General features: G+C 40.3%; 1 protein-coding gene across 3 annotated transcripts in view; it reads left to right on the top strand.

Annotated features, from left to right (window-relative positions):
- fancm (FA complementation group M) overlaps window positions 1–17,609 on the top strand; it is a 78,947-nt gene extending 61,338 nt beyond the window's left edge. Inside the window, exons 16-24 of one of the 3 annotated variants that reach the window (XM_067454812.1) lie at window positions 4,010–4,083; window positions 6,046–6,117; window positions 8,351–8,434; window positions 8,514–8,667; window positions 10,729–10,835; window positions 11,003–11,374; window positions 15,274–15,580; window positions 16,910–17,201; window positions 17,364–17,609. In XM_067454812.1, the coding sequence (XP_067310913.1) occupies window positions 4,010–4,083; window positions 6,046–6,117; window positions 8,351–8,434; window positions 8,514–8,667; window positions 10,729–10,835; window positions 11,003–11,374; window positions 15,274–15,580; window positions 16,910–17,201; window positions 17,364–17,451 (1,550 nt within the window). In that variant the 3' untranslated portion in view covers window positions 17,452–17,609. Of the gene's footprint in view, window positions 1–4,009; window positions 4,084–6,045; window positions 6,118–8,350; window positions 8,435–8,510; window positions 8,668–10,728; window positions 10,836–11,002; window positions 11,375–15,273; window positions 15,581–16,909; window positions 17,202–17,363 lie in introns of all 3 variants that reach the window. The other 2 variants (XM_067454811.1, XM_067454813.1) reach the window with 2 other exon arrangements.
- The last annotated feature ends 3,558 nt before the right edge of the window (window positions 17,610–21,167 follow it).

The following is a 21,167-nucleotide window of genomic DNA, read 5'->3' as shown; positions in this document are numbered from 1 at the left end:
AAAGTGGAGTAACCATGGTTTTATTATAGTAAAAGTGGAGTAACCATGGTTTTACTATAGTAAAAGTGGAGTAGCCATGGTTTATTATAGTAAAAGTGGAGTAGCCATGGTTTTATTATAGTAAAAGTGGAGTAACCATGGTTTTATTATAGTAAAAGTGGAGTAACCATGGTTTTATTATAGTAAAAGTGGAGAAACCATGGTTTTATCATAGTTAAAGTGGAGTAACCATCGTTTTATTATAGTAAAAGTGGAGTAGCCATGGTTTTATCATAGTAAAAGTGGAATAACCATCATTTTATTATAGTAAAAGTGAAGTAACCATGGTTTTATTATAGTAAAAGTGGAATAACCATGGTTTTATCATAGTAAAAGTGTAGTAAACATGGTTTTATCATAGTAAAAGTGGAATAACCATGGTTTTATCATAGTAAAAGTGGAGTAACCATCGTTTTATTATAGTAAAAGTGAAGTAACCATGGTTTTATTATAGTTAAAGTGGAATAACCATGGTTTTATCATAGTAAAAGTGGAGTAAACATGGTTTTATCATAGTAAAAGTGGAATAACCATGGTTTTATTATAGTAAAAGTGGAGTAACCATCATTTTATTATAGTAAAAGTGAAGTAACCATGGTTTTATCATAGTAAAAGTGGAGTAACCATCATTTTATCATAGTAAAAGTGGAGTAACCATCATTTTATCATAGTAAAAGTGTAGTAACCATGGTTTTATTATAGTAAAAGTGGAGTAACCATCGTTTTATTATAGTAAAAGTGTAGTAACCATGGTTTTATTATAGTAAAAGTGGAGTAACCATCGTTTTATTATAGTAAAAGTGGAGTAACCATCGTTTTATTATAGTAAAAGTGGAGTAACCATCGTTTTATTATAGTAAAAGTGGAGTAACCATCGTTTTATTATAGTAAAAGTGGAGTAACCAGGGTTTTATTATAGTGGAGTAGCCATCGTTTTATTATAGCAAAAGTAGAGTAACCATGGTTTATTATAGTAAAAGTGGAGTAACCATGGTTTTATTATAGTGGAGTAGCCATCGTTTTATTATAGCAAAAGTAGAGTAACCATGGTTTATTATAGTAAAAGTGGAGTAACCATGGTTTATTATAGTAAAAGTGGAGTAACCATGGTTTATTATAGTAAAAGTGTAGTAACCATGGTATTATCATAGTAAAAGTGGAGTAACCATGGTTTTATTATAGTAAAAGTGGAGTAACCATCGTTTTATTATAGTAAAAGTGGAGTAACCATGGTTTATTATAGTAAAAGTGGAGTAACCAGGGTTTTATTATAGTAAAAGTGGAGTAACCATGGTTTTATAATAGTAAAAGTGGAGTAACCATCGTTTTATTATAGTAAAAGTGGAGTAACCATGGTTTTATTATAGTAAAAGTGGAGTAACCAGGGTTTTATTATAGTAAAAGTGGAGTAACCATGGTTTTATAATAGTAAAAGTGGAGTAACCATCGTTTTATTATAGTAAAAGTGGAGTAACCAGGGTTTTATTATAGTGGAGTAGCCATCGTTTTATTATAGCAAAAGTGTAGTAACCATGGTTTATTATAGTAAAAGTGGAGTAACCATGGTTTATTAAAGTAAAAGTGTAGTAACCATGGTTTATTATAGTAAAAGTGGAGTAACCATGGTTTATTAAAGTAAAAGTGTAGTAACCATGGTTTATTATAGTAAAAGTGGAGTAACCATGGTTTATTATAGTAAAAGTGTAGTAACCATGGTATTATCATAGTAAAAGTGGAGTAACCATGGTTTTATTATAGTAAAAGTGGAGTAACCATCGTTTTATTATAGTAAAAGTGGAGTAACCATGGTTTATTATAGTAAAAGTGGAGTAACCAGGGTTTTATTATAGTAAAAGTGGAGTAACCATGGTTTTATAATAGTAAAAGTGGAGTAACCATCGTTTTATTATAGTAAAAGTGGAGTAACCATGGTTTTATTATAGTAAAAGTGGAGTAACCAGGGTTTTATTATAGTAAAAGTGGAGTAACCATGGTTTTATAATAGTAAAAGTGGAGTAACCATCGTTTTATTATAGTAAAAGTGGAGTAACCAGGGTTTTATTATAGTAAAAGTGGAGTAACCATGGTTTTATCATAGTAAAAGTGGAGTAACCATCGTTTTATTATAGTAAAAGTGTAGTAACCATGGTTTTATCATAGTAAAAGTGGAATAACCATCATTTTATTATAGTAAAAGTGAAATAACCATGGTTTTATTATAGTAAAAGTGTAGTAACCAGGGTTTTATTATAGTAAAAGTGGAATAACCATGGTTTTATCATAGTAAAAGTGTAGTAAACATGGTTTTATCATAGTAAAAGTGGAATAACCATGGTTTTATTATAGTAAAAGTGGAGTAACCATCATTTTATTATAGTAAAAGTGAAGTAACCATGGTTTTATCATAGTAAAAGTGGAGTAACCATCATTTTATCATAGTAAAAGTGGAGTAACCATCATTTTATCATAGTAAAAGTGTAGTAACCATGGTTTTATTATAGTAAAAGTGGAGTAACCATCGTTTTATTATAGTAAAAGTGGAGTAACCATCGTTTTATTATAGTAAAAGTGGAGTAACCATCGTTTATTATAGTAAAAGTGGAGTAACCATCGTTTTATTATAGTAAAAGTAGAGTAACCATCGTTTTATTATAGTAAAAGTGGAGTAACCATCGTTTTATTATAGTAAAAGTGGAGTAACCAGGGTTTTATTATAGTGTAGTAGCCATCGTTTTATTATAGTAAAAGTGGAGTAACCATGGTTTATTATAGTAAAAGTGGAGTAACCATGGTTTATTAAAGTAAAAGTGTAGTAACCATGGTTTATTATAGTAAAAGTGGAGTAACCATGGTTTATTAAAGTAAAAGTGTAGTAACCATGGTTTATTATAGTAAAAGTGGAGTAACCATGGTTTATTATAGTAAAAGTGTAGTAACCATGGTATTATCATAGTAAAAGTGGAGTAACCATGGTTTTATTATAGTAAAAGTGGAGTAACCATCGTTTTGTTATAGTAAAAGTGGAGTAACCATGGTTTATTATAGTAAAAGTGGAGTAACCAGGGTTTTATTATAGTAAAAGTGGAGTAACCATGGTTTTATAATAGTAAAAGTGGAGTAACCATCGTTTTATTATAGTAAAAGTGGAGTAACCATGGTTTTATTATAGTAAAAGTGGAGTAACCATGGTTTTATCATAGTAAAAGTGGAGTAGCCATGGTTTATTATAGTAAAAGTGGAGTAACCATGGTTTTATCATAGTAAAAGTGGAGTAGCCATGGTTTATTATAGTAAAAGTGGAGTAACCAGGGTTTTATCATAGTAAAAGTGGAGTAACCATGGTTTATTATAGTAAAAGTGGAGTAACCATGGTTTTATTATAGTAAAAGTGTAGTAACCATGGTTTTATTATAGTAAAAGTGGAGTAACCAGGGTTTTATTATAGTAAAAGTGGAGTAACCAGGGTTTATTATAGTAAAAGTGGAGTAACCATGGTTTATTATAGTAAAAGTGGAGTAACCCTGGTTTTATTATAGTAAAAGTGTAGTAACCATGGTTTTATTATAGTAAAAGTGGAGTAACCAGGGTTTTATTATAGTAAAAGTGGAGTAACCATGGTTTATTATAGTAAAAGTGGAGTTACCAGGGTTTTATTATAGTAAAAGTGGAGTAACCACCTCTTTAAAACAGTTTAATTTAAAGACAGAGCCCTTGTTTGTTTGCATGCACTGCCACACCCTACAGGCCAGCCTTGCCCTGTGTTTATAATGTGCTTTCCTCTGAGTTATTCATGCAAATATGGGTTATTAGAGTGAACTATAAGCTGAAGAACCAGTTCTGTGTGTGTGTGTGTGTGTGTGTGTGTGTGTGTGTGTGTGTGTGTGACTGTGTGTGTGACTGTGTGTGTGTGTGTGTGACTGTGTGTGTGTGTGTGTCTGTGTGTGTGTGTGACTGTGTGTGTGTGTTTCAGGCGTGTTGAGCAGTGACAGCGAGGATGAGACGCCTCTCCGGACTCAGAAAGCCAATCCTGTGTTTTCTCCAGAGGTCAGATTTGTCATGTGACACGAGCTCTATTTCCCTCCACATGAACACTAAGATGCACTTAAACTGCTCATATAACACATGCTCTCTTTATAGGCGGCTCATTTCTGTATCTGATAATTCGTCATGCGCATAAACTAAGATGGAAACACATTTACTGATTAAATCCCTCAGCAAAGGCTGTGATTGGATAACTGGCCTAACTGGTTTGTGTGTGATTTGTGCGCGTGTGTCTGTGTGTGTGTGACTGTGTGTGTGTGTGTTTTTGCATGTGTGTGTGTGTGTGTGTGGCTGTGTGTGTGTGTGTGTGTTTCGCCTGACACTCAGAGACAGCACTCACTTATTGTGTGTGTGTGTGTGTGTGTGTGTGTGTGTGTGTGTGTGTGGTGTGTGTGTGTGTTTTGCCTGACGCTCAGACAACAGTCATTTATTGTGTATGTGACTGTGTGTGTGAGTGGTTATGTATGAGACTGTGTGTTTCACCTGATGCTCTGAGACTCATTTATTGTGTGTGTGGTGTGTGTTTCACCTGATGCTCTGAGACTCATTTATTGTGTGTGTGTGTGTGTGTGTTCCACCTGATGCTCTGAGACTCATTTATTGTGTGTGTGGTGTGTGTGTTTCACCTGATGCTCTGAGACTCATTTATTGTGTGTGTGTGTGTGTGTGTGTTTCATCTGATGCTCTGAGACTCATTTATTGTGTGTGTGTCTGTTTCACCTGATGCTCTGAGGCTCATTTATTGTGTGTGTGACTGTGTGTGTTTCACCTGATGCTCTGAGGCTCATTTATTGTGTGTGTGACTGTGTGTGTGTCTGTTTCACCTGATGCTCTGAGACTCATTTATTGTGTGTGTGTAGGTTTCACCTGATGCTCTGAGAATCATTTATTGTGTGTGTGTGTGTGTTTCACCTGATGCTCTGAGACTCATTTATTGTGTGTGTGTGTGTGTGTGTGTGTGTATGTGTGTGTTTCATCTGATGCTCTGAGACTCATTTATTGTGTGTGTGTGTGTTTCACCTGATGCTCTGAGAATCATTTATTGTGTGTGTGTGTGTGTTTCACCTGATGCTCTGAGACTCATTTATTGTGTGTGTGTGTGTGTGTGTGTGTGTATGTGTGTGTTTCATCTGATGCTCTGAGACTCATTTATTGTGTGTGGTGTGTGTTTCACCTGATGCTCTGAGGCTCATTTATTGTGTGTGTGACTGTGTGTGTTTCACCTGATGCTCTGAGACTCATTTATTGTGTGTGTGACTGTGTGTGTTTCACCTGATGCTCTGAGACTCATTTATTGTGTGTGTGTAGGTTTCACCTGATGCTCTGAGAATCATTTATTGTGTGTGTGTGTGTGTGTGTGTGTGTGTGTTTCACCTGATGCTCTGAGACTCATTTATTGTGTGTGTGTGTGTGTGTGTGTGTGACTGTGTGTGTGTGTTTCACCTGATGCTCTGAGACTCATTTATTGTGTGTGTGTGTGTGTGACTGTGTGTGTGTCTGTTTCACCTGATGCTCTGAGGCTCATTTATTGTGTGTGTGACTGTGTGTGTTTCACCTGATGCTCTGAGACTCATTTATTGTGTGTGTGTAGGTTTCACCTGATGCTCTGAGAATCATTTATTGTGTGTGTGTGTGTGTGTGTGAGACTGTGTGTGTGAGAGACTGTGTGTGTAGGTTTCACCTGATGCTCTGAGAATCATTTATTGTGTGTGTGTGTGTGTGTGTGTGTTTCACCTGATGCTCTGAGACTCATTTATTGTGTGTGTGTGTGTGTGTGACTGTGTGTGTGTGTTTCACCTGATGCTCTGAGACTCATTTATTGTGTGTGTGTGTGTGTGTGACTGTGTGTGTGTGTTTCACCTGATGCTCTGAGACTCATTTATTGTGTGTGTGTGTGTGTGTGTGTGTGTGTGTTTCACCTGATGCTCTGAGACTCATTTATTGTGTGTGTGTGTGTTTCTGCAGCAGTCAAAGATCTGCAGTGACATGGAGTCTCCCGTTCAAGCACGCAGGAAACGCATCGCCGCATTAAACACGGTACGGCTGAGGCTCGTCATGAGCTCGTCTGTTTCATTCAGTGTTCGTCTGTTTCATTCAGTGTTCGTCTGTTTTTCATTCAGTGTTCGTCTGTTTCATTCAGTGTTCGTCTGTTTCATTCAGTGTTCGTCTGTTTCATTCAGTGTTCGTCTGTTTTTCATTCAGTGTTCGTCTGTTTTTCATTCAGTGTTCGTCTGTTTCATTCAGTGTTCGTCTGTTTCATTCAGTGTTCGTCTGTTTTTCATTCAGTGTTCGTCTGTTTTTCATTCAGTGTTCGTCTGTTTCATTCAGTGTTCGTCTGTTTCATTCAGTGTTCGTCTGTTTCATTCAGTGTTCGTCTGTTTCATTCAGTGTTCGTCTGTGTTTCATTCAGTGTTCGTCTGTTTCATTCAGTGTTCGTCTGTGTTTCATTCAGTGTTCGTCTGTGTTTCATTCAGTGTTCGTCTGTTTCATTCAGTGTTCGTCTGTTTCATTCAGTGTTCGTCTGTTTCATTCAGTGTTCGTCTGTTTCATTCAGTGTTCGTCTGTTTCATTCAGTGTTCGTCTGTTTCATTCAGTGTTCGTCTGTTTTTCATTCAGTGTTCGTCTGTTTCATTCAGTGTTCGTCTGTTTCATTCAGTGTTCGTCTGTGTTTCATTCAGTGTTCGTCTGTTTCATTCAGTGTTCGTCTGTGTTTCATTCAGTGTTCGTCTGTGTTTCATTCAGTGTTCGTCTGTTTCATTCAGTGTTCGTCTGTTTCATTCAGTGTTCGTCTGTTTCATTCAGTGTTCGTCTGTTTCATTCAGTGTTCGTCTGTTTTTCATTCAGTGTTCGTCTGTTTCATTCAGTGTTCGTCTGTTTTTCATTCAGTGTCCGTCTGTTTCATTCAGTGTCCGTCTGTTTTTCATTCAGTGTTCGTCTGTTTCATTTAGTGTTCGTCTGTTTCATTCAGTGTTCGTCTGTTTCATTCAGTGTTCGTCTGTTTTTCATTCAGTGTCCGTCTGTTTCATTCAGTGTTCGTCTGTTTCATTCAGTGTTCGTCTGTTTTTCATTCAGTGTCCGTCTGTTTCATTCAGTGTTCGTCTGTTTCATTCAGTGTCCGTCTGTTTCATTCAGTGCTCGTCTGTTTTTCATTTAGTGTTCGTCTGTTTCATTCAGTGTTTGTCTGTTTCATTCAGTGTTTCGTCTGTTTCATTCAGTGCTCGTCTGTTTCATTCAGTGTTCGTCTGTTTTTCATTTAGTGTTCGTCTGTTTCATTCAGTGTTCGTCTGTTTCATTCAGTGTTCGTCTGTTTTTCATTCAGTGTCCGTCTGTTTCATTCAGTGTTCGTCTGTTTCATTCAGTGTTCGTCTGTTTCATTCAGTGTTCGTCTGTTTTTCATTCAGTGTCCGTCTGTTTCATTCAGTGTCCGTCTGTTTCATTCAGTGTTCGTCTGTTTCATTCAGTGTTTCGTCTGTTTCATTCAGTGCTTGTCTGTTTCATTCAGTGCTCGTCTGTTTCATTCAGTGCTCGTCTGTTTTTCATTCAGTGCTCGTCTGTTTCATTCAGTGTTCGTCTGTTTCATTCAGTGCTCGTCTGTTTCATTCAGTGTTTGTCTGTTTCATTCAGTGTTTCGTCTGTTTCATTCAGTGCTCGTCTGTTTCATTCAGTGTTCGTCTGTTTCATTCAGTGCTCGTCTGTTTCATTCAGTGTTCGTCTGTTTCATTCAGTGCTCGTCTGTTTCATTCAGTGTTTGTCTGTTTCATTCAGTGTTTCGTCTGTTTCATTCAGTGCTCGTCTGTTTCATTCAGTGCTCGTCTGTTTCATTCAGTGTTTGTCTGTTTCATTCAGTGTTTCGTCTGTTTCATTCAGTGCTCGTCTGTTTCATTCAGTGCTCGTCTGTTTCATTCAGTGTTCGTCTGTTTCATTCAGTGTTCGTCTGTTTCATTCAGTGTTCGTCTGTTTCATTCAGTGTTTCGTCTGTTTCATTCAGTGCTCGTCTGTTTCATTCAGTGCTCGTCTGTTTCATTCAGTGTTCGTCTGTTTCATTCAGTGCTCGTCTGTTTCATTCAGTGTTCGTCTGTTTCATTCAGTGTTCGTCTGTTTCATTCAGTGCTCGTCTGTTTCATTCAGTGTTCGTCTGTTTCATTCAGTGTTCGTCTGTTTCATTCAGTGTTCGTCTGTGTTTCATTCAGTGTTCGTCTGTTTCATTCACTGTTCGTCTGTTTTTCATTCAGTTTTCGTCTGTTTAATTCAGTGTTCGTCTGTTTTTCAGTCGGAGGAAAGTGATGGAGATTTCCAGGACGTCACACTTCATCAGCCTAGTGGCGTGAAGCCCCGGCACCGCAGGAAGCTCCATGTAGGAACACGCACAAACACACAGAACACACAGAAGAACGGTCATGCCTCTGGTTAACATGCATCATGTCTTCCAGAAGGTTCTCCGTGGCGAGGGCCGTAAGTTTCTGGACGAGGAGGCCGAGCTCTCTGTAGATGAAGAGGTTTCCTCAGATGAAGAGGATGGAGATGAACAGAACCACTCACTGCAGGGCTTTGTGGTGAACTCGACCCAGTGCTCTCAGGGTCTGAATGGTGAGAGCAAATAAACACAGCCTTGCAGAGCAGAACATTTGCACTGTAGCGATCCCAAACTTTTGAGCGGTCCTGTACATCACAGTCTTAGGCCCCGATAACACTGAACGCGTCAGATTCGAAAACGCGAGGCGCACTGCACTCCCTTTTTTGGTCGGCGTTTTTTCATTCAAAAAAGAGCAGTTGCGCTTTAATGTTTCTAGGCAACCCCCGAATCACCTGTACTGTCAGTCAAATCAATGTAACGGTCAACACAACGGAAGGCCTGCCTCTTCATTCATTCGATTGGACAACAGAAAATAAGCGCGATGACGTTGCGCGCTTTTCCGCTCAGAGTTAACTTTTTTTCAACTTCATGCGCTCGGAGCGGTCCTTCAAAAACATGAGGCGCAGCAAGCGGTCTAAACGCGAGGCGCCCAGGGCGCATAAGCAGCGCGCATAACGCTCTCTGCCAACCGAAATCCATTCAAAAAAGGCGCCTCTCGCTGCAATAACGCGTTCTGTGTGACCGGGGTCTTATGGAAGCCCGTTTCCGCCACTAAATAAATTAAATTAAAAGAGTAATTGTGACTTTTTTTTTCCCAATTGCGAGTTTTAAAGGTCCCATTCTTTGCGATTCCATCTTTCAAACTTTAGTTACTGTGTAATGTTGCTGTTAGAGCATAAATAATACCTGTAAAGTTATAAAGCTCAAAGTTCAATGCCAAGCGAGATATTTTATTTAACAGAAGTTCCCTTTCAAAGCCTACAGCGAGCGGCCGGTCTGGACTACACCGCTGCACTTCCTGCTTTAATGACGCAACTAAAACCTTTTGTTGACGAACCCTCCGCCCACAAGAACACGCAAAATAGGGGGCGTTGTCCTCTCGCAGGTCGAGAATAGGAAGCGTTGTTTTTGTAGAGTGTGTTTGCCGCCATGCCATTGAAGCGCTGTTATTTTCATCCCGGAGTCAGATCACCTTTGTTTGGCCTTCCCACAGACGCTGTACGAGATCAACGGCTACAGTTTACGGTTAACTCGGTTCCGGAAAATTATAATCACAATTTAAAACTATGTGCAGCACATTTAGCTGAGGACTGCTTCCTCAATCTCAATCAGTTTAATGCCGGATTCACAGAAAGATTATTCTTAAAAGATGACGCAGTTCCCTCTTTGTCTGGAGAAGGCGTTGTTTATGGACCACAACCGGTAAGTGTATTTTATTATTTAAGTCGGTCCGTTTAACAGTTTATGTAACTCATGACACAAAGTGCAACGCTGTTTAGCTTTGTTAACTAACGTTAGATGGTAATTGAAACTAATCCAAAAAACGTAGCATATAAAAGTGTAGTAATTCATTCAGACACCATCGATTGTTGGTGTGTGTAATGATCAGTTTAAACTCCTGAATAGACAGCTGACCATTCTGAAACATCCAGCAAAAGCCTTTCCTGAGCAGGTTGTAATCGATCCTCTTCGATATTCTCCGGGTCTGATTCCAACTCAAATTGATAAGGCAATATAGACATTTCTACAATAACATTGAGCACGTATCGTATCTACCCTAAGAGGCGGGACCTTTCCGGGCAGCGTGCACTAAGCTGCTGTCCAATCACAGCGCGGGAAGCGCTGGCCCAATCAGAACTCGTTACGTGTTTCTGAAGGAGGGGCTTCATAGAACAAGGAAATCATCAGGCCGTTTATAGGACAGAGGAAACAGCGCTGTACAGATAAGGCAATTGTGTGAAAAATACTGTGTTTTTTTACACGCGAAACATGAACTCATGTTATATTGCACACTGAAAACATAATCAAAGCTTCGAAAACACGCGAAGAACAGGACCTTTAAAGTCACGATTCTGGGATATAAACTCACAATTGCGTGATGTAAAGTCACAATTCTGAGATATAAACTCGTAATTGTGTGATATAAAGTCACAATTCTGACTTTATTTTCCAGAATTCTGACTTTATATCACGCAATTGCGAGTTTATATCTAAGAATTAATTATGAATTATCTCTCAGATGAAATATTAAGGTTCATTGTCATTTCTGAAGTGTGTCGTCTTCCCATCATCAGACTCTGAGATGCAGGCGTTCTACCTGAAGTCGGTGAAGAGTCCGGCGGTCCAGAACCGGGTCCGGATGACCTATAGACCCAAATATAACGAGGATATCTTCTCTCAGGTGAGCGCCTCAGACATCAGGGCAATCCTCATAGGGCTGGGCCATATAGCCTCAAAATGATATCACAATATTTCAAGAATATTTAGATATTTGGACTGGAAACAAGACAGAATGTCTGAGTAAGAAGAGCATGTTTTGCAGTGTAGTTGCATCTGTTTGTGCTGCAGGTTCCAGAGCAGGACGAGACGTACGCGGAGGACAGTTTTGTGGTGAATGGCAGTGAGGATGAGAGCGGCGGTGATGAAGAGCCGGTGGAGCTGATGGCTGAAGACTCGTTCGTGGACGGGCGGAAACAATACGCCACTCGCCGCAGGGCTCGCATACGCAGAGCTCAGCCGGAGAGAACCAAACGCTCCCGGATCATCCGCATCCAGGACTCCAGTGAGGAAGAGGAGGAGGGACAGGACTCTGTGTTTAAAGTCCCGCAGTGTCTCCAGAGCGTCTCCCGGAGGAGGCCGGAGCAGGACGAAATAAAGCGACAGAGACTCAGCGATCAGGCCGCGCTGTCAGAAGAGCTCGACTTCCATCCGGAGAAACAGGTGAGACTCATATGCATGGCCATCAGGACCATTGTGTGTGTGTGTAGTTGTTCGTGGTTCCTCGTGGTTCCTTCCCAAAGAGGCATGAAATCGCTCTCACGGACATTTTCCTGGACCGTTCCCACCTGGTGGAATGACCTGCCGATCTCAATTCGTGCTGCCGAGTCTGTAGCCATTTTTAAAAAACATCTTAAGACACATCTTTTCCTATTGCACTTGACCAATACAGAATAGCACTTACTGATTATATCTACGTCTCTCATCCGGATTTGTGCCTTCAGGCGGGTATGTTACATGGTTATCATAGCTACCAAAATCCAGTGTTCTGTATTTTGCGTACGTGAGTTTTTGCTGTCGATGGCTATTGCTGCGCGTTTAGCTAGAATGCCATACAAAACCAACCCATTGGGCCACTGAATCCGCATTAACGACAACAGTTGGGGCATCAGCCTTAGTCCTAATGGGTTGTTATCATAGCTATCAAAATCCAGTGTTCTGTATTTTCCATATGTGAGTATTTGTTGTAGCTGGCTATATGAAAAAAAAAAAGTTGTGTACTGTGCTAATTAATTGAGATTTCTTACAGCTCTTACAGGTTGTTGGCCTTGTTTGTTTCGTTGCTTCTATTGCTCTACCCTTTTTTGTACGTCGCTTTGGATAAAAGCGTCTGCTAAATGATTAAATGTAAATGTAAATGTGTGTGTGTGTGTGTGTGTGTGTGTGGGAGGATGAGACCCGCCTACTCTTTACGTCTAATTATATTGGCCCCGCCCACTTGTATTGTCTAATGATATTGGCCCCGCCCACTTGTATTGTCTAATTATATTGGCCCCGCCCACTTGTATTGTCTAATGATATTGGCCCCGCCCACTTTTATCGTCTGTAATTCAGCTCATGTCTGTTCACCCCTAAGCGATAAACACTTATTATTAAACACGTTAGACGCTTTATTTCCACTTTTCTAATATTTTCTCCACTTTTATTGTAAATAAATGTCTTTCCGATCTGATGTGTGATGGGAAAGGGAGTAGAGCGAGTTCGGCAAAAGGCGGATTCGAACCTCTGATCGATTAGAGTCTAACCTTGATGCCGTGCGTCTCTTACCGCTACACTATAGCCGCGGTCAATAACTCACTGATTTACGTAACTTTAGTCTGGCCCAATCAGTCGTTTAGTAAACGGCGGTATATTAGTATTTAATATAAATATGGCATCTAACGTTACTCCAGTAAAGAAACATTCTGAGAGAGAGGACCCGCCCACTTTATATTTGCTTTCGTTATTTTGGCTAGACATTTCGTTTGTTGGACATATTAACTGAATTTAGAAATGCTTTGAAAAGGATTTTTTTTTTGCATTTAATAAACAATTATTTTTTTAAATGAAGACGGCGTTTGGAGTGAGTGAATGCAAAATAATGAGTTCCCTGAGTCCACAAATAAAAGTCGACAGTTTATAGTTTATAATGATGTCTTGAACTCATCTGTAGAGCTAAAGATGGCAGAGTATTACGAGTTGTTTCATCTCTCTTAAAGGAAGAAGGAAAAAATGAGGAAACATCGGCACTTTTATCGGCCGTGGGTTAAAGAAAACAGCCTAACTACGAAACATAGGCTCAGGTCTAAACATTAGCCTGTAATATTATTATTGTAATGTATATGTTGATTATGAAAAGTGAGCAGCATGAGTAAGAAGATCCGCAATATGTTTGAGATGGGGAGTCACATGATTTTGACCACTTCGAGTTTTATTTTCTAGAAAGTCTTTCTTAAATTTTTTTTAGTTTTGTATAAATTGTATTTTTATTGTTCATAAATTAATTGCCTGTATATTAACTAAGAAGCAAACTAAGACGGTCTGGAGTGACGTGCGTAGCTGGCCTGTTTCCTCGGCCTTTGAGTACGGCTGAAGCTACAGCTCTTTCTGTTTTAACACATCTCTTGACTATTTGTCTTAATTACAGTAGGCCTGTTTTATCTGTGTCTGCACCGGGGTCCGTCATTACTGGGTTAAAGTTACGCCGCTGTCCTTATTAGGAGAAAATATATGTCCTTTTAACTACATTATATCTTAAGTTGTTATTACGACACAATTGAGTGGAAAATATAATATATAGGCCCTATGTTGCAGATTTGCGGCACCGCACCTGTAAATGCAGAAAAACGTTTCCATTGCACTTTTGAGAAAATGTCTTTTTTCGAATTGCCTGAAAAACCACCTCATGAGAGCGTAAAAACGTTTGGGAGTTTTTGCGAAATTGACGCGTTTCCATTGAGCGTATTTTATTGAAGGTAATTGAAGGGTAATGGAAACGCGGCTAGAGGCGTGTCACTTTACTCACAGCCGATTGGTCCAGCTTCAGGTTGAGATCTCTAATCCAGAACATCACCTGGAGCAGGTTAGCTGTGGAGCGTAAGTTACTATGGCGATTAACACGGCTAAAAGCCAAACCACTTTAATGGTGTCTGAAACCCAGGATTGGCACAAACTAAGCTTAAACAAATCTGGCTAGCCAGCTAAACCGGCTTCATGGTACAGGGCAGGCCAGGGATGGAAATTAGCACCCGCCACCAGCCAAATGCGGGTGATTTTGAGTTGTGGCGGGTAGACTCGCTTCACCTACCGGCCACCGTGGCGGGTAAATAAAAATAGCATACTGTTTCCCCTCTTTGTAAACTTTGTTCAATGTATGCGAGTGCGGCCATATGTCCGAATATGACCAGTCGTTTTCGCCGTCATTACCCGGATGTAGTGCCAGAAGACGCGAATACTCGCGCCCGCTGAGAGAAGATCCGTCACTGCGCATCATCCGAGAACGCGCACTCGTCTCAGCGCGCAAATATTGAGTTCTCTTTCAAGTCTTGCGCTTAAATGGACAAACTCACACAAGAAGTATGTCAACATGTCCATCTTGATGAGAATCCTAGCAGACAGTCTGAATATGCCTCAAGTGAACGTTATACAGTCGAGAAAGAAGAGCATATCCCTGCACTAGCTCTTAAAGGGGCAGTAGCCTTTACTGCTCTGTTTAATGTCAAACAAAAGGACATCACTCACTGCTCTTGAATAGCTTTTGTAAGTTTAATAAGGATTAATCTTTAATTTAAACAGTTAAAATATGCAGTTATTTTACATTTGATTACTTTATTGAATTTCTGTCCCTTTCTGCAGGCCAGTAGGCCTTTACATTATTATTTAATGCACACATGAGTGAGGTCAAGTAAAACATTTTAGTTTGAATTGTATTTTATACTGTGGATTGTTGCAATGTGCTAAATAAATATTTGCATAATTTGTAATTGATTAATATTTGAAACTTTAATTAATGCAATTCCAATGCCTTGATTTTAGTAAAGTTACACAGTCACAGCATTAGCCATAAATGCAATGGTACTAATAATTGGCATCATTTCTTTTGGTGTTTCGGTTTCGGCCAAGAATTTTTATTTCTGTGCATCCCTACTGACAATGTTCTGCTCGGTGTGTCGTCAACACGCTTCAGGAGATGCCAAAACTAATAGTTTCAGTGTTGGGACTAAAAACCTAAAACTGGAAGCCATAAAAGACCACGAATCATCCAAACGCCACATCCAGGAGCGCACAGAGCACAGAGCCCTACTCATTGAATGAAATGTATATCAGTTCACGGTTTTTGTGTGTATAAGAAAGAATAAGAGAAAATGTCAGCATTTCATTGAGACTTGAGATTAAATAAACAGCTTAAGTATTGTAGAGCTTGTAGTATTAATTTTTCACATGCAGTTACACATTATCGGTTAAAAACAAGAAAGTGGCTGGTAGATTTTGAAATCCACAGTGGCCGGTGGACAAAAAAGTTAATTTCCTTCCCTGGTACAGGCCCCTGATGTAATGTGTGTGTGTGTGTGTGTGTTGTGCAGGTGGCCGAGCCGATCCGGATCGCACCGGCCGCAGACGCTCCTCTGAGAGTGTTAGTGGACAGCCGCTGCATCAGCGGAGGGTCAGAGGTCGTGTCGGCTCTGCGGCTGCGCCATGGCCTCGAGGTTCACGTGTGCTCTCTGGTCAGCGCAGACTTCATCGTGAGCAACCGGATGGCCGTGGAGTGGCAGAGCAGGTCAGAGGTCGCCGGCGCTCAGAACCGCAGCCGGCTGCAGGAGCGGATCCAGCGGCTGCAGGCCACGTATGAGCGCGTGTGTCTGATCATCCAGAGCGACCGCAGCAAACCTGGTGAGAGAAGCCTTCGCTTTATTAAAGGGACAGTTCCTGTAAAAAAAAATCTTATTTCTGATTGGGACGGAAACAAGGAACAAGATTATTTTCCTCACCCCATTGGCAGATCATTTTGCCTGATTTAAAGGCTATCTTCAGCGATGAGCATATGGCTTTGTGTCAGTAGAACAAATGATCGTGCTCCTCGTATCCCCCTCAGACGAGAGATTTAGGCATTTAATTTCTGGAAAAATTCCTCCCGTGACGCAAATTGACGATATTTGCCTCATCTTTGGAGTGTTTGTCCAGAGGCTAAAGACTACAGCCAGCAGAGGGAGCCGTTTCCTCATGTTTAACACTCGCTCATGGGGAGAGAGATCACACTCACAGCTCAGCTCAGCTCAGCTCAGGCATTAAACGGAGCTAGGCGGAGCAATGGAAGGGTTTTAACTTCTCAAATTAATTCCTATGAAAATTAAGCTTCCAAAGGCATGAACTGAAACGCGCCAGACTGAACACGCGCTGTGAATGTATGCCGCGCGTGTTTACCTCAGCTCTCATCCCGAGAGCTCATCAGCTCATTCGTGACATTAAAGGAAGTGTGTGTAAGATTGTGGCCAGAACTGGTACTGCAATCACATCCAGATGACTGTAGAGCGGTGTCTCCCCCTCCCCCTGACTCGAGGTTGCCAGATTGACTGCAGGAACGTTTGTAGATCCGCAGCTGTGGTCACTAGAGCAGATCTGGCAACCCCGAACACTACTGGCTCCTGATTGGTCGATAGGTGGAGGGCGGAGCTTCAGGCCAAAACACAACATGACATCATCAGCATCAGTTGAGGGCAACAACAACTTTATAATGACAATATCCTGCCGGACTACTGCTGGCAGTGATAGAAGAGTTTGACATTAACATGATTTATTAATGTCTAGAGACATATCAGCGCCATTTTATGATTCATTGAAATACATTTACATACAGTTCCTTTAAATGTGATCTGACTCCTGCAGTCAGTGCTGTGAGACTCACTCGGCGACTCGACCGTTATATTGAACACACGTTCAGTATTTAATCGTAGTGTCTGTTCTTTAACTCAGTCACAGTAATCCAGTAGCGGTGGCCTCTCAGGGCAGCGAAGCATTCTGGGAATTGTAGTCTTTCATCCCCATGAGACAAAAATACATTTTCTGTCTTTTCTCAGTCTAGAAGGCACCAAATTCAAAAATAATTTCACATTTCTACTACAGTAATGACCCTGTTTAAATACAGATTCATCTTCCCAGCGCTGAAGTACTCCTTTAAGGTCGGACACGATCACATGACGTAGTTTTCTCTCTGATTGACAGGCGAGGCGGTGCGAGTGTTTCAGCGCAGCCGGTATTATGACGGGACTCTGGCGGCACTGGTTAAAGCGGGCGTTCGGCTGCTGGTCAGCAATGGTCCGGAGGAAACTGCGACGCTACTGACCCAGCTGACCCAGGTGGAGGGCAGGAAAGGTCAGGCCATCCGCGTGCCCCTAGAGGTCAGAGGTCACCGGCAGCAGGCTCTCCAGTTCTGCCTGTCTCTGCCACACGTGAGCTACATCAGCGCTCTGAACATGTGCCATCACTACAGCTCCGTCGGTCACATGATCCGCAGGTACACACACACACACACACACGATCCACAGTTACATCGACACACACACACATGATCCACAGCAGGTACGTCCACACACACACACACACACACACACACACACACACACACACACACACACACTCGCACACCTGCTTTCTGACTGTGGTTTGTGTGTTTCAGTTCCGTGCAGGAGCTGCAGACGTCTGCGTGTGTGAGCCGCTCCAGAGCCGAGGACATTTACCGCTGTCTGCGCTACAGCTGCTGCTAACACACACTCTCAGCACTTTAACACATTATGAAATATGGATTTATGATGTCACACACTGCAAAAAACGCTCTGCTTATTTAGTTTTTTTTTTCTTTTTCCAGTCTAAATATCTCAATTCTTAAATCAAGATTGATCGAATCAAACGACAGAAGATATTTTTTCTTGTTTTGTTGAAAATCAAATCTAACTGAAGTGAGTTTTTGCTTAAAACAGGCAAAATGATCTGCCAATGGGGTGAGAAAAATAATCTGATTTCTGATTGAAATCTTGTTTCTTGTTTCCGTCCCAAACAGAAATCAGATTATTTCTCTCACCCCATTGGCAGATCATTTTGCCTGTTTTAAGAAAAAACTCATTTTGATATTTTTTAAAACAAGAATAAATATCTTATGTCGTTTCACTGATCTAGTAAATGATCTTGATTTAAGAATTGTTAGATATTTAGACTGGAAACGAGACAGAATGACTGAGGAAGAAGAGCGTGTTTTGAGTCGATCAGGATTGTATCATCTGTGTGTGTGATGTGTGTTTTCTGTTTAGGAACGTTCTGTACAGATCAGATTATGAATGTTGGCATTATACTAATTCTGTCATGAGGTATTTATGTTAACTGGTGCCTTTTTGAGAAATAAAAGAGCTCTATATTTTTAATAACCGCGCAGCTCTTGTCTCCTTCAGTGTGTGTGTGTGTGTGTGTGTGTGTGTGTGTGGCATGGCGTTCAGGTCAAGGTCAAGGTCTGGTTTTGAGCCACTAGAGGCCGCTGGACTCCACTGGACCTTCATATCAGCGTCAGTCATCAGGTGGTTGTGTGTGTGTGTGTGTGTGTGTGTTTTTGTGACATATGAGGACACAAATGTGTATAATGCCATGGGTATGACACAGGTATTACAGGAGAGGGTGAAATATGAGGACATTACCCATGGCCCCACTTTACAAAAGGCTTATAAATCACACAGGAGGAGTTTTTATGAGAAAGTAAAAATGCAGAATGTTTCTCAGTATGAGCGGCTCGTCTTTCTCCTCGAGCATCAACAGCGCCACCTTCAGTTCATTATATATTATTATCCACTATCGATCGGCACTTACACTAATGCAGAATCATTCTTGTTTTTTTTGGTGATTTGCTAGATTTTTTGTTGTTTTTGCCGTTTTAATCCACTTGTCCGTCGGGCGAGTGTAATTCTTTCTCTCGCCCCTTCAAAAGATCCACTAGTCCCGGACAAGCGTTAATGTGGAGCCCTGATTAGACTCGAAATGTTTCTTAATGTAAGAATTTTTTGATATTTAGACTAGAAACAAGACAAAAACACTAAGGAAGGAAAGCATTTTGTGCAGTGTGTGTGTACATCTAGTCTGTTAACCTGTAGTGTGTGAGACACAAGTACTCCTGAATGTTTCCATATTCATTTATTTAATGTTGACGTGTGACTGCCGAGGTTCAGTCAGTCATCAGTAATCCATCTCACATTATTTACATTCATCATAACACTGGACAACAGAAACAAATGATGCACGTGTGTCATATTTACAGGAATATGTGGATTACAGTCATGTCAGGAACTCGTCACATGTTTAAGGTGCATGTCAAGATTAAATAACGTCTGTAAACATGTAGGACCATGTGACCACCTCTTGAACAATCTTCCAAACTAATCATGACCAAGAAAATATGAAATCAGAAAAAAACATTTACTTTTACAATCGAGCGGAAAGTATGATTTCTGAGCTGTGCGGTGTCCAGAATAATAATCCTCCGCTGTGTGTTAATAGGCCAGAGGAGAACTGAGTCTGGTTTCTCTAAGGTTTATTTTTCTCCATCATGCCCTGATGGAGTTTCGGTTCCTTTGGTCGCCTTTGGGTTGGCTTGCTCAGTTGGGGACACTAACATTATGATCAGAGTTATTCAACTAAATATACAAATAACATTAATGAATGAGGTCTTATTTAATTCTATAAACTATAATACTGATCTGCCAACATTGTCTCTCTATGATAAATTAAAATAATCTGATAACATCACTGTTTACTCCAGAACGACTGTACAGCCCAATCTAATTCTGCTGCAGTATTGTCCTGTTTAACACTGAAGCTGTGCTGACACAATCGGCGCTGGAGAAGAGCGATAGAAATAAAGATGACTGACACAGTCAATGAGAAACTATTGCTAGTCTTTCTGTCTGAAGCGCCTCAGTATCAGCGGACGTCCACTATCACACACCATATGAATTAAATCAATCAATTATTGCGTCCCAACAGCTATTGACACTTACAAATCACATAAGAGATCGTGGTGTAGTCCAGGGCTCTTCGGATTTTACCCGCCTCATCAATATTTGGCCCGACGAGCATGATTCGAAAATGCTAGAAGAACACAAAAAAGCAAACCTGGTTCTTCTCATCAGAGGATCTGTGTCTTTATAACAGAGCAAATCCTGCTGCTGTTTTGAATGTTTTCACATTTTCTAAGCTGTATGTGTGTTCTCAGCGGGTAAAAATAATGCCATATGTACACGCATAAAATGATGGCGTTTAATCTGCACACGGCGTTGTTCTGAATGTTCGGTAAGCGAGCTCTGTCGTGAAATATACGACATATAAGCCGACCAATCAGGTCGTGAGCGTCTCCCTGAGCCTTTGGTTCGGTAACTTTAGGTTCGCTGTTATAAATGCCAGTGTGAACGCTAAGCGGACCAGGACTATGGGTTTTGTTTTTTTGGTCTGGACCAAGCGAACCGAACTACAGGTGAACGCACCCTAAAAGTGATTCCAGTCATATTTCATAATCGCTATAAATGACACTTTAAATACTGTTATCTTTATCATTATAGTTATGGTCTTTGGTGTGAATGGGCATCAATGCGGATGATCCTGGAGCCCAGTGGAGACTCTCGTCCCATTATTTCAGTGGTCCATCAAACCCAGAGGAACACAAAGGTCAGTGAGGTCAGCCTGTCCTTGACCTCTCTCTGCTCTGCTAATAATGCTCTTCTTCCTCAGTCATTTTGTCTCGTTTCCAGTCCAAATATCTAACGATTCTTAACTTAAGATGCATTTAGTATATCAGTAAAACGACAGAAGATTACGCTAACACTTTATTTTAAGGTTCAGTTATTAACTAGTGTCTTATGATCATGCATATTACTAGGATATTGTCTGTTTATTAGCTCTTCTAAAGCTCATATTAATGCCTTATTCTGCATGAGCTTATTCTACATCCCTTAATCCGACCCAATACCTAAACTTAAACGCTACAAAAACTACCGCACTAACTATTAATAAGCAGTAAAGTTGGAGTTTATTGAGGCAGAAGTCGGAGTTAATAGTGAATGTGTGTTCCCCATACTAAAGTGTGACCAAGATGTTTTTTTTCATCTTAAAAATGTTATTTTATTTTATTAGTTTATTTGCTAGGGACCATGCATATTCATGAACATTGTGAAAACACATCATGTAAATACGCCAGAATTAGTAAAAATAACTACTTTTCGCCGGCAGTCCCTAAATAAAATCTAAATGAAGAGAGTTTTTGCTTAAAACAGGCAAAATGATCTGCCAATGGGGTGAGAGAAATAATCTTATTTCTGTTCGGGACGAAAACAAGAAACAAGATTTCAATCAGAAATAAGATTATTTCTCTCACCCCATTGGCAGATCATTTTGCCTGTTTTAAGCAAAAACTCACTTCATTTAGATTTTATTTTCAACAAAACAAGAA

This window comes from Pseudorasbora parva, chromosome 10, assembly GCF_024679245.1.
Source record: "Pseudorasbora parva isolate DD20220531a chromosome 10, ASM2467924v1, whole genome shotgun sequence".
In the NCBI taxonomy this organism is placed as follows: domain Eukaryota; kingdom Metazoa; phylum Chordata; class Actinopteri; order Cypriniformes; family Gobionidae; genus Pseudorasbora; species Pseudorasbora parva.
This window is presented reverse-complemented; position numbering and strand designations above follow the sequence as displayed.